The following is a 13678-nucleotide window of genomic DNA, read 5'->3' as shown; positions in this document are numbered from 1 at the left end:
ACATATTTAAATGTTCAGATATTAAGATTTGAATGAGGCAAAATAACATGCTTTTTCTGTTAAATATATTGTTATAATCATTTGTTTTAGATGTACTGTAATTATTTTCTGTATAAAAAGTAATTTGGTGTTTAAAAATTCTTTTTTCAAACTTGAGTCTTGAAAAAGAGGGGGTCGTCTTATAATCAGGGCCGTCTTATATTCGGGCCAATACGGTACATTGAGTATTTTGGTAAGCATACCATAGAGTAACACAGCATAGAATAACCTTGGTTAAAACATAACCAACTCCATAAGGTCACGATAATCACACTACAATCTAGCAATGCCACGATATCACTTCATCAACAAACCTCCAGTTGTCCTCCCACGGATCGTAGCATTCCACAGCCGTGAACAAGGCCGTGTTGGAGTCCGGGCTGACCAGGGAGTCTAAGTACCAGCCACCCACTGCGTAGATACGGCCTTCACAAACAGCTGCACTGAAGTGTCTCCTGTGCTGTGAGCCAAAAACATACAACCAATGAAACGATTAAGATCTTTGGATTTAGAACTAGTGTTGCACCGATATCATTTTCTGGTCTGGTTTCATTTCCCAATACTGATTCCGACACCTGGCTGTGTGGTACTAGCCAATGCTGATACTGTAGTGATACCACATTTTCATTAAAAAAAAAAATAAATAAATAAATAATAATAATAATAATTAGGGCTGTCAAATGATTAAAAATTTTAATTGAGTTAATTACAGCTTAAAAATTGATTAATTGTAATTAGTCGCAATTCAAACCATCTATAAAATATGCCATATTTTTCTGTAAATTATTGTTGGAATGGAAAGATAAGACACAAGATGGATATATACATTCAACATAAGGTACATAAGTACTGTATTTGTTTATTATAACAATAAATCAGCAAGATGGGATTAACATTATTAACATTCTGTTAAAGCGATCCATGGATAGAAAGACTTGCACTTCTTAAAAGATAAATGTTAGTACAAGTTATAGAAATTTTATATTAAAACCCCTCTTAATTTTTTCGTTTTAATAAAATTAGTAAATTTTCAATCAAAAAATAAACTAGTAGCCCGCCATTGTTGATGTCAATAATTACACAATGCTCATGGCTGCTTAAGCCCATAAAAGCAGTCGCACCCAAGCGCCAGCAGAGGGCGACAAAACTCCAAAAACATTGCACATGGACACTTGGACATTGCACTGTGCTATCATTTTAATCTGTTTTGAGCGGGGCATGTGCGTTAATTGTGTCAAATATTTTAACGTAGTTAAAAAAATGAATTACCGCCAGTTAACGCGATAATTTTGACAGCCCTAATAATAAATAATACCAGATTACTGCATACTCACTTGACTGAAAACGAACTGCTATCATGGCTTGGTCAAACAATGCTTACATATTTGTCTGCCATGGACAGCATTAGATGTCTAATCCATTGAAGTGGGAGGGCTGCCAGCGAATGAACACGTTCAATCACTACCACCCTTTAAAGCCATTACATTACAGTGAACTGGAACTGAAGTTAAAATAGTCTCACGAGATGGTCAATATTGTTCATCATTTTAACTCTTGTGCCAGCTAACTTAGCTAAATTAGCCGCACTGCATCCATACATTCTACGTAATGTAAAGATACATAATATAACTACTTTAATGTCACAATATTACAACTTCTTTATCGTAATATTGTGACTTTAATATAATTTAATAGTTTTCCAACAATGACTTTTTAACTGATAACCAATATCCCGATATTGTTCAACTCCAAAAAATCCGAAACCGATATAAAACAGATACCGATATATACAGTTGTGGACTTAACATATTATGGCTAATGTATTGTGTGTGTGTGTATTGTGATGCCCCACTGGGTGATTATATAATAATAATGCTCATATTACAAATCCTAAGCATCTTAGTTTGGAGACATCTAATGAATACGCAGAGTTTAAGGGGGGGCAGGGCCCCCTGTTGGCCGAAAAGTGTCATTACATGTAAATGACTTTCCTATATATGATTTTAAAATTAAGAGTTTTCCGGTAAAATATTGTCTATAAAATGTGTAAAGCAATAAAACAAACAACAAAATATGAATGAAATGAACAAAAACATTTTTATAATGGGTCAAAATAATTTTTCGAACGGATCATGTGATTAGCACCTTAGACGGTCATTTGCTTTGGTTAGCCAAAATCACCTGAGGACCAAAGAGGCAAGATGGATATACGCAATTTTTTCAAACCCAAGCTTTCAAAAGCGACAACTGCTGAGCGAGAACCAAGGATTGAAAATGCGGACCATGAAATGGTGAGCGGAGTTTCAATTTGCTCCACTAAAGACGCTAAATGTACAACGGAGCCACCACTGACAGGCATACCATATTCAATGGATGACGATTTTGCCGAAAATTATAGCTGTCCTAAGCAGCCTGATTTAGAATTCTCCTAAAAATAATGGGAAACAAAAAAACGCACATTTTCAACTTATTATTATAAATATTCTTGTAATGCCCCTTTCCCACAGAAACTACTGGGTCAACGCGCGTTTTTTCCAAGCCGATGCAACCCACTAGCAATTGGCATTTGGCACCTTTCCCATTGACAAAAAAAAAAAGCTGTGTCTTTTTTTTTTTTTTTAAACCCGTCGAACCCCCCACCCCTCCTCAGCCGTGCATAAGGTTACGTGACGTCACCACGCTAAGACACGCGTCGACAAGTGCGACCGAATATCTGATGTTAAACCTTTATCCTGTGTAGTTAATTTGATGTTGCTGCTTGATAAATTTTACTTGCACAAGGTGAGATTTTCAAGGTCTGTGCCATATTTTCGACTATTTCTTTTGGACGTGATTCTTATATAGGTACGCTTAAACATACAGTGCCTCGCAAAAGTATTCGGCCCCCTTGAATCTTGCAACCTTTCGCCACATTTCAGGCTTCAAACATAAAGATATGAAATTTAATTTTTTTGTCAAGAATCAACAACAAGTGGGACACAATCGTGAAGTGGAACAACATTTATTGGATAATTTAAATTTTTTTAACAAATAAAAAACTGAAAAGTGGGGCGTGCAATATTATTCGTCCCCTTTACTTTCAGTGCAGCAAACTCACTCCAGAAGTTCAGTGAGGATCTCTGAATGATCCAATGTTGTCCTAAATGACCGATGATGATAAATAGAATCCACCTGTGTGTAATCAAGTCTCCGTATAAATGCACCTGCTCTGTGATAGTCTCAGGGTTCTGTTTAAAGTGCAGAGAGCATTATGAAAACCAAGGAACACACCAGGCAGGTCCGAGATACTGTTGTGGAGAAGTTTAAAGCCGGATTTGGATACAAAAAGATTTCCCAAGCTTTAAACATCTCAAGGAGCACTGTGCAAGCCATCATATTGAAATGGAAGGAGCATCAGACCACTGCAGATCTACCAAGACCCGGCCGTCCTTCCAAACTTTCTTCTCAAACAAGGAGAAAACTGATCAGAGATGCAGCCAAGAGGCACATGATCACTCTGGATGAACTGCAGAGATCTACAGCTGAGGTGGGAGTGTCTGTCCATAGGACAACAATCAGTCGTACACTGCACAAATCTGGCCTTTATGGAAGAGTGGCAAGAAGAAAGCCATTTCTCAAAGATATCCATAAAAAGTCTCGTTTAAAGTTTGCCACAAGCCACCTGGGAGACACACCAAACATGTGGAAGAAGGTGCTCTGGTCAGATGAATCCAAAATTGAACTTTTTGGCCACAATGCAAAACGATATGTTTGGCGTAAAAGCAACACAGCTCATCACCCTGAACACACCATCCCCACTGTCAAACATGGTGGTGGCAGCATCATGGTTTGGGCCTGCTTTTCTTCAGCAGGGACAGGGAAGATGGTTAAAATTGACGGGAAGATGGATGCAGCCAAATACAGGAACATTCTGGAAGAAAACCTGTTGGCATCTGCACAAAACCTGAGACTGGGACGGAGATTTATCTTCCAACAGGACAATGATCCAAAACATAAAGCCAAATCTATAATGGAATGGTTCAAAAATAAACGTATCCAGGTGTTAGAATGGCCAAGTCAAAGTCCAGACCTGAATCCAATCGAGAATCTGTGGAAAGAGCTGAAGACTGCTGTTCACAAACACTCTCCATCCAACCTCACTGAGCTCGAGCTGTTTTGCAAGGAAGAATGGGCAAGAATGTCAGTCTCCCGATGTGCAAAACTGATAGAAACATACCCCAAGCGACTTGCAGCTGTAATTGGAGCAAAAGGTGGCGCTACAAAGTTTTAACGCAAGGAGGCCGAATAATATTGCACGCCCCACTTTTCAGTTTTTTATTTGTTAAAAAAGTTTAAATTATCCAATAAATGTTGTTCCACTTCACGATTGTGTCCCACTTGTTGTTGATTCTTCACAAAAAAATTAATTATCATATCTTTATGTTTGAAGCCTGAAATGTGGCGAAAGGTTGCAACATTCAAGGGGGCCGAATACTTTTGCAAGGCACTGTATGAAGAACAAGAACAGTATTTGTACACTACAATATCTCAGGGATCTGTCATTGACTGACTCTTAGTGTTGTATTTTTTTGTATTCCTGTTTTTGTGAATATGACATTTGAAGTGCCTTATGTTTGTGAAAGCATTTTGCCATGACTCACGAGTAGTACACTATGTACAAAGTGCCTCATTTGTTTATTTGTATATTTTTTATGTATGTTTTGATGTTTGTCTTGCAGTTTTGTATCTGTTGTGCTGTAATGCGTGTGTGTTGTTAAAAAAAAAAAAAAATGTGCGACCGAATTCATTCAGTTCAAGGAAGTAAACAATGCAGAGCAACATGGAAGCCTCCTTTCCGTTTGTGTTCTGTTTTCATGCTTTTTACTGCCCTCAAAATGGTCGAAATGCATCACGTAAGAGCCTATGTCACCACGTAGATTAGGGTGTTGACTGTTGACCCGGGGTTTTGCTTTCACACTGCATGACGATCAGAGCCGGTGATTTTAACGCGGGTCGCTTGGCGGGTTGATTGACATGGGTCAAGGCGGGTCGCTGCACCTTTCCTACTGCCACCAAAAGCCGATTGTTAGTGGGTTGACATGGGTTTTTTTGGCCAGTGGGAAAGGGGTAAAAATTAACTTTATTGCTGACACTGCGTTTCGGGGCCATCAACATGTTGTGCCCCCAAAGTTAAACTCCTCCTATGATCTAATGGTCAATCAGCATAACTGCAGTGCCAAGTTGTGACCAGCCCTTGTACAAAGGAAGGCTTTTGCATTCGTTTTGAAGGCAACATGCATATTGGCCCAAAACCAATAATAAAAAACCGATGATTGATTTTGTCCCATATCATTTTAAAATGCTTTTATCAGTCGATATTATCGGCTACCCGATAATATCGGACAATACGGACAGCTCTATAATTTAATATTATGCCTTTATTCATATACTCCTATTGTTTTTGTTGTGTGACCCCAATACACCCTCGTACAATATAATGACATGTAACGATAAAAACAGCCCAAAACAACATAGACTAGTCTGTAACACGGGTTGTTTTACCTTAATAAGTGGCGAAACGGCAGCCCATTCCTGAGTCAAAGGATTATACCTAAACGATGCCATTTTGAAGTCCCACCTCCTCCTCACAAGTGTTCTGTAGCCTCCTATGATGTACAAGTAGTTATAAAGGACTACGGCCGTGAAACACCACTTGTCGGCCCTGAAAGGGAACTCCGCAATGGGACGCCATGTTCCGCTTCGCTCGGCGAACACGTGCCGGGCGCGCTCGGTCGACGGGTCCTTCCAGGATGTCAGGTTCTCCTTCCGAAGGGTGCACAGATAAGGCTTCCCTTGCGTCCTCAAGAGGATGACCTCTTGTTTGTCCTCATTGCTTAGACACCTGAGACAACACACACAATTGTGACAAACTCCAACTCATTTAAACTAGGAGGGAAAGCACATCTTTGAATGCCATTGACGGCTGCCAATGAGTGAACACTATTCTCGTAGAAAATTTAGGTCTTGTTGACATTAGTGACAGAACCTTTACAAAACAGTGACATCTTTATAAAACGATGTCTCAATTCTTGGCGGAAGCATATCGATAACCTATTTGGAATCATACAAAGTACAGAGATATATCAGCATATTTGTGTACTATCACACTCTTATTAAATATTATGACCAGAGGTGGGTAGAGTAGCCAAAACTTTTACTCAAGTAAATCAACTCAAAATAATATTACTCAAGTAAAAGTCGTCATCCAAAAAATGTACTCAAGTACAAGTAAAAAAAGAATCCAGTGAAAAGAATACCGTAATTTCCGGACTATAAACCGCTACTTTTCTCCCTTTTTATTGTCCAGTGCGGCTTATTTATTAATTTATTCGGGTTACTAGATAACACTTTGACAGCTGCGTCATAAGACTGTCATAATTATGACACTATGATAGGCATTACTGAATGCTTATGTCATTAAGTGTCATCCAGCAAATTATGTCACTAATTCCATTTATGTCCAGCTTGGATATTTTACACCCATTCAAAAGTGAGATAATTTCTCGGATAACACTAAAAGAAATTTGTTATAAGCATTCATTAAGGCTCACGACAATGTTATGTCATAATTATTACCGTCTAATGACAGTCTTATGATGCCACAGTCAAATAAGGTGTTACCAAATACCATAATTTGCAATTAATGAAACAACTGGAACAGTAGCTGAAGAAATAATTAGCACAGAACATGAATTTTGATTATTATTTACATCTGTAGTGCCGCAATGCATGATAGGGGGCATGTTGGATGACAACAGTGTTGACAGCCTCCCCCAAGGGAGCAGTGATGGCTAAATGAAGCTTCTCGAAGCAATGGTTTTGAACTAATTGGCTGCAAAGCTTCATGGTGGTTCATTTGGTTTTATGACAGTCGTATCATACCACTGTCAAATAAAGGGTTACCAGTTAATATATTTTGGTGTAAATATCCCATAATACAGTGAGGACAGCTGTGGCTTATAGTCCAGTGCGGCTTATCGATGAACAAATGCCGTTTTTGTGCCAAATTTGGTGGGTGGCGGTTTATAGTCAGGTGCGCCTTATAGTTTGAAAATTACAGTACTCAAGGAACAAGTAACAGTGCAACTGCTTATTAACTGCTTATCTTTGTTTGTTTGTTTGTTTGTTTGTTTTTTTTTAAAAACAATGGTTTTTTTTCTCTCTCAGCACAACGCATATATGAACTGTTGTTGTAATGATACTGTACTCCGGTTTTCCGTGGTCAATCGGTGCCAAATAAAACTGGAAGATTGGTTTCAATCCGCACTTTCAAGGCATGTTGTGGCCAGTGCTCTGTGTCAAATACAAATAAATGCTTTAAAGACACCACGCCATTGAATAGGATGATATGATCATAGAATGGCAAGCTTGCGTCACATTGGTGCAATGGAGTCGTGTGATTGTTGTTGGGACATCTCATTGGTGAAATTGGTAGAGCTACTCTTGGTATTGCTGGCAAAAAAAAAAAAAATCTAATACGTAGAATAAACAGGAAAAACGTAACGACTCTTGTGTAGCCCAAAGTAGCGGAGTATGAGTAGTGTTTTTTCTTTACGAATCTACTCAAGTAAAAAGTATGGCTTAGTAAAACTACTCCTAGAAGTACTCTTAAAGTTACTCAAGTAAATGTAACGGAGTACATGTAACGTGTTACAACCCACCACTCACTATGACAGTTCTCTTGAAATAATGAGTTTTGTCAATTTATTCAAATTTAATCTAACTTTAACCATGCAGAAAAAGAAGTCCTTTTTCTCCCGAGGCCCCAAAAGTCATCACCTAAAAAGCTAGCTTTCCTAATGAGCAAGGAGATTCCTGATACCTGATGATCTGAGGCAGTTCCAGCAGGTTTTTGCTCAGGTAAGCCAACACAGTGCTCCTCAGCTCCACGCAACAGATCTCCCGAGCCAGATTAAGGTAGGACAGACACCTCTCGGGCCTCAGCTCACAGGACAGCAAGGACAGACACTGCGAGAGGAAGGCATCGGCCAGCAGGTAGCTGCTGACCTCCACAAACAACACGATGATTGAATGAATGGGGGCTGTCACTTTTGACTATTTTAAAATGGATTCCACTGAGCAAGAATTTGAATTTGGAAAAAATGTTGTTTGGGGTTTTGTTTTATAACCAATTTTTGTGTGCGCAATCTGATCTCAGGTTTTCTCTATCAAGTAAGGTTTTTCTCCACAACTTAACTACTGACGATGTTGTTTCTACATGTACAACAGGCTTTGTAACAAGAGAACAAGTTCAAACTGAACTACGACTGCCCGACTCCTTAGATGTCTCATCAGTAAAAAGAAAAACTTTATAAATTGTTTATCAAATTCAAAGCAATAGAAGCTGAACAACGTCATAAGAAGTATAAGAACAAATTAACTGATGTTATAAGAAGTAGCAAACAGTTGTATTACAAAAACAAATTGTATGAATATAAAACTAACACGAAGGGAACTTGGAACATACTGAACAGTTTGATTAAACATGGACCACCAAAGTCTACATATCCCAAATATTTTTTAGATGGAAACGGAGAGAATTCTGAAATGAACGAAATAGTGACTAAATTCAATAATTTTTTTGTAAATGTTGGCCCAAATTTGGCTGCTAATATTCCTGACCCAGGTTCTGACAAACACTTCTCAAATCTTACACATAATCCATGCTCTTATTTTCTTTCAGCAACAAATGAACAGGAAGTGATAAACACTGTACTTAAATGTTAAAGTAAGATTTCTACTGACTGCCATATCAATATGAATTTGGTTAAAAGAGTTATTTTAAACATTGCAAAACCCCATAACATATATATTCAATTTATCATTTCAGTCTGGTTGTTTTCCTGCAAAGATGAAAATTGCAAAAGTAATCCCATTATTCAAAGATGATAAGCATTGTTTTTCCAATTACAGACCAATTTCTCTGTTGCCCCAGTTTTCAAAAATTTTGGAGAAACCTTTCAATTCCAGACTTGAAAAGTTTCTTGACAAACATCAGATAATACATGAAGCACAATATGGTTTCAGAGCCAATAGAACGACATCAATGGCAATAATTGATGCATTTGAAGAAATCACGACTGCTATAGACAAGAAAAAACATGCCATTGGTGTTTTTATTGACCTTAAAAAGGCATTTGATATAATAAATCATTCAATTCTACTAAATAAGTTGGAAAAATATGGAATTAGAGGTGTGGCTGGGGACTGAGTGAAAATTTAGTTATCAGAAAGGGTACAATATGTTAAGATGGACGATAACATATCTGGCACACTTCACATTAGCTGTGGTTGTCCCTCAAGGGTCTGTGTTGGGACCAAAACTTTTCATTGTGTATATGAACGATATCTTTCACGTATCCAATGCATTAAAACTTATTTTATTTGCTGACGACACCAACATATTCTATAGTAGTGATAATTATAGCGAGCTAGTAACTACCGTGAATAAGGAACTAAAAGCCATAAAGATGTGGATGGATATAAATAAATTATCCCTAAATATTAAGAAAACAGGCAATATTATTTGGTAATCAAAAAGCTCATTCTGAGTTGAAAATAATAATTGAAGGTCTACCAATTGAAAATGTAAATGAAGCTAAATTTCTCGGTGTTACAATTGATAACAAGCTGTCATGGAGACCCCATATCAGATACACGAAAAAATCTCCAAATGTGTGTCAATCATAAATAAAGCAAAACAATACCTTGATGTAGATGCACTTCAAATTTTATACTGCACTTTGGTACTCCCATACTTTTCATATTGTGTCGAAGTATGGGGGAACACTTACCAAATTGCATTATATCCGTTAGTTACATTACAGAAGCGAACAATTCGGATTATACACAAAGTGTTTTTTTTTAGATCGCACTCATGATTTATTTACTCAATCAAAACTGTTGAAATTTAATGATCTTGTAAAATACAACACATCAATATTTTCATTTAAAGCATTTCATAATTACCCCTCAATTTACAATGTCTTTTTACAGTGCAAGAGCAATCTCATAATTTGAGAAGATTTGCCAACTTTTCACGACCAAAATTTTGTACCAATCTTAAAGGATTCTGCGTGTCTGTACGTGGGGTAAAACTCTGGAACAGTTTGGGATTACATTATAAGCAGTGTCAAAGTATCCAGAAATTCAAATTGCTGTATAAACATCCGGTCTGGTCACAATATACAGAAAGAGGTCTTTAAATGTCTTGGGTATATGTGGAAATATTACATGTTTTATGTATAATATTTAGTTCATATGTAATAGTTACTCAGATGTATTATTAGTGATGTGTATGTGTGTATAAATATATATATATATTGGCGTTATTATGATTACTGCAACTATTAATATTATTATCGATGCAATCACTATGATTAGTACAGCTGCATTCCTATGGAGTGAAATGGGGGTGGGACACAAAAAACCTGCTTCTTCCCACTCCTTTTCAAGCTACACATGTATTGTTATTTTTGTTACAATCATCATTACTGTTTTATTTTTATTTATTTATTTATTCCATACTTGTTTTTTGTTGTTATTGCTCGAAATAAAAATCAATCAATCAATCAAGCCCGGAGGCATAATAAGCACACCTGTAGATCACGTACTACTGGCTAACGTGAAACCCACAGGCAAGTTCTCAATTAATTTGTCAATTATTAAATTAATCAGCCATGAGACATTTTCCCCTTTCAATATTAGATTACTGCACACGCATTTGACTGAAAAGTAACTGCTGTCAAGGTTTAGTCAGACACTGCTTAAGCCACTGTCTGCCATTGACGACACTAAGCGTCCAATCCATTTGAAGTGGTAGGAAGGGATTGGATGTCTACCAGTGATAACCTAATTGGTGGCAAGGTGCATCTTGTCCAGAGGGAGAACACATTTGTATTTATTTTTACCTCATTGTCTGCCATTTACAGTGACAGATGTCCAATCCATTTGAAATGGGAGGGTGGCAGCGGATGACTGTCCATTTGTTCTCCCTCTGGCCTGAAATAATGATGATAATGTATCGTTTTCCTGCCGAGTGTGCATTATTTTCAATTAATTGTACCCACCTGGATGCCACGAAATGTACATAGAAAAAAGTTGCCCGAGAGTTTAAGATGACGCTCGCCACGCTAAATTCAACCATCATTGCGTTTGCAACGGCGTCACCACCCCCTTCACTCCTCCCACTTTGCTCTCTCCGTGACAACTTGCACTTCATTCAACCAAATTGTAGTAACGTTCCCATTCACATCCTCAGAAACGGCAGTGGCGTTGCAAAGATGGGAAAATTACTCACTATTGAAAAATATAATGCCATTAGAAACGCTGTGATACTCTAACGGCGTCAACCACAACACTGCACGTAAAACAACAAAAAATGTGTTCTCGGGAGGGCTCTTGAATGTCTTATCCCCATCAAGGGCAACCAATCAATGATTACCTCTATATGTTGGCTTAACTCTTCCTCTGGAAGTGTCTCAAAGATGTCGTGGAAGTAGAACTCCATCAGGTGGTAAAAAACAGAAGAAGACACGTGATTCAGGTGGACCACGTTTTCATCTGCCTCCCTCATCCCAGATTGGGATAAAGCTCGGAAATACTCACTGCACTCAGAAAGCCTATCCAGGTTGACCTGGAAAGTCAATGGATTATTTAGGCACATTTTTGACTGCTTTTTATGGTTATAATACTTACGCGGAAAGCATGCGTGTTGGTTTGGATGATAATCATGTGATCGCTTCGGCCTTCAAAGTCATACGTGCGAAGCTCCATGTTGCTTTTCCACGCGTCTGAACTTCGATGGTGTGACACTTCAGGTTGGCTGACACCTGTTGTCCATGCACTGAATCCAGGAACAACTCTGCCAAGTCTTCCCAGAACATAATGAAGCCACACACTTAGCCACTGAAATAACTTTCCATACCAATGCAGGATAGGGTTCATTTCAGGTGAAATCTGAAAAAACTGCAAACTCGACTTGTCCTTTCAAAAGCGCAATATGTCCATATTTCCTTGTTGGTTCTGGAAAAAGAGATCCAGCCGTATGAGCCGGGTGGTTGATTCAGGCTGATCTATTTTTGGTGCGGGGAACTTGACCCTTCTTTGGGCTCTGCTGAACTGGCACAACAGTAGGCATGTTCTCTTAAGAAATTCAAGTTTATTAAATTATACATAATGTTAGTACCAACAGGAGAACAGTATATTTTATTTGATCCATTCAGAATGCCAGAGGTGTTACAATCGACATCTGGGAAGTCAGCGAACGGTAGATAATACATCAGTGTTGCATCGATACCAATGGTAGCATCAGTAACGATACGGCACTAAAATGACATCGGGATCGGCAAGTACTAATAACGTGCAGATGCTGTGCAACATACTTCTCGAGATTCAGTTTCCAACCGAGGTCAGCCTACCCATGATGACAGATGTCAAGTCGTGTAACCTCCAATCATCCTTCTGCTGGGAATTTGACAATTACTAGTAAATGTCCGATCCATTTTGTAAGGGGAAGGTGGCAGCGAATTTTCAGCCCCACTTCAAATAGATTGGAATTCTCGGGCTGTCGCGTTAATCAGGAGTTACTTTACATTCAAGTAAGCAAGCAGAAGTTTAGTATTGAAAGATTTTTTAACATGGTACAGTATGGGCAACAATAGAATAAAACAGTTCAGATTTTAGTTGCTTTCGCAAAGTCGGACGAATGGTAAAGCTTTTCTGGTTAAAGACAAAATAAGATCAACCATGACACACCAAAGAAAAACTTCTAAAGTTAAAACCGTGTGAAGATCTTTGTTGACTTTTGAAAAATTTCTGGTTGTATTTCAAATTTTGTCTAACATTCGCATCATTTTGCCACATGCAGACTTTTGAATGAACTTTCTCTTTAATATGAATTTTCTTTAAAAACGCTAACTTTTGTCTATCAAATTTGCGACTCACGTTTTTTAATATTTTTTGTAAAATCCAAACTACTCTTGCAAATTTATGACTATTGTTGTGGAGACTTTTTTCTTGTAATATTACTTTATGCAAATAAGTATTGAAAGGCTAATACTACATAAATTGACAAGTTATATAGCACAAATCTAAATACGAGAGAAGTTCATGCCTATTCTAAAATCATGTTTGTGTCGTCATGACATGATTTTTGTATATTTTTACCATTTCTCCCACTCAAAAGTACTTCATTTCCATCATAATTTTTCCAGTGCATCTCCAATATTGTAAAATGCTAAATTTTACATTATCATTTATTTGGGATTGTAATGTGTTATAAATTAAAGCATGTTACTTGAACCAATAGGAATTGCTTTGTTTTGGCGACGACGGATGTCAAACTTATGTTAAGATGTCAAACTTAAATTTTATCCAGAAATATATTACATTAAAACAGTAGAGCGCAATTTATTCCGAACATGGTGAACATTTGACATTTGCTTCTTCATATAAATTGAACATAACACCAGGTATAAACTCAAGTGAGGTAGTCAAAACTAAAACACCTTCACAATGGAAGGCCAAACAGACAAATTTTCATATCCAAATGTGGTCCACAAAGGACTAGTGCATCAGAAAAATAATGGATTGGAAAGGG

General features: G+C 37.6%; 1 protein-coding gene across 1 annotated transcript in view; it reads right to left on the bottom strand.

The window, feature by feature from the left end:
* LOC130916554 (kelch-like protein 42) overlaps positions 1 to 13641 on the bottom strand; it is a 29390-nt gene extending 15749 nt beyond the window's left edge. Inside the window, exons 1-5 of the mRNA XM_057837360.1 lie at positions 11776 to 13641; positions 11522 to 11713; positions 7901 to 8085; positions 5581 to 5920; positions 354 to 499 (exon numbers count right to left, since the gene is read on the bottom strand). Coding sequence (XP_057693343.1) covers positions 354 to 499; positions 5581 to 5920; positions 7901 to 8085; positions 11522 to 11713; positions 11776 to 12024 — 1112 coding nt within the window. The 5' untranslated portion in view covers positions 12025 to 13641. The remainder of the gene's footprint in view (positions 1 to 353; positions 500 to 5580; positions 5921 to 7900; positions 8086 to 11521; positions 11714 to 11775) is intronic.
* Between the last annotated feature and the right edge of the window lie 37 nt (positions 13642 to 13678).

The sequence above is a fragment of the Corythoichthys intestinalis genome, chromosome 5 (assembly GCF_030265065.1).
Source record: "Corythoichthys intestinalis isolate RoL2023-P3 chromosome 5, ASM3026506v1, whole genome shotgun sequence".
NCBI lineage: Eukaryota > Metazoa > Chordata > Actinopteri > Syngnathiformes > Syngnathidae > Corythoichthys > Corythoichthys intestinalis.
Note: the sequence above shows the minus strand (reverse complement) of the source record. Positions and strands in the feature narration are given on the sequence as shown.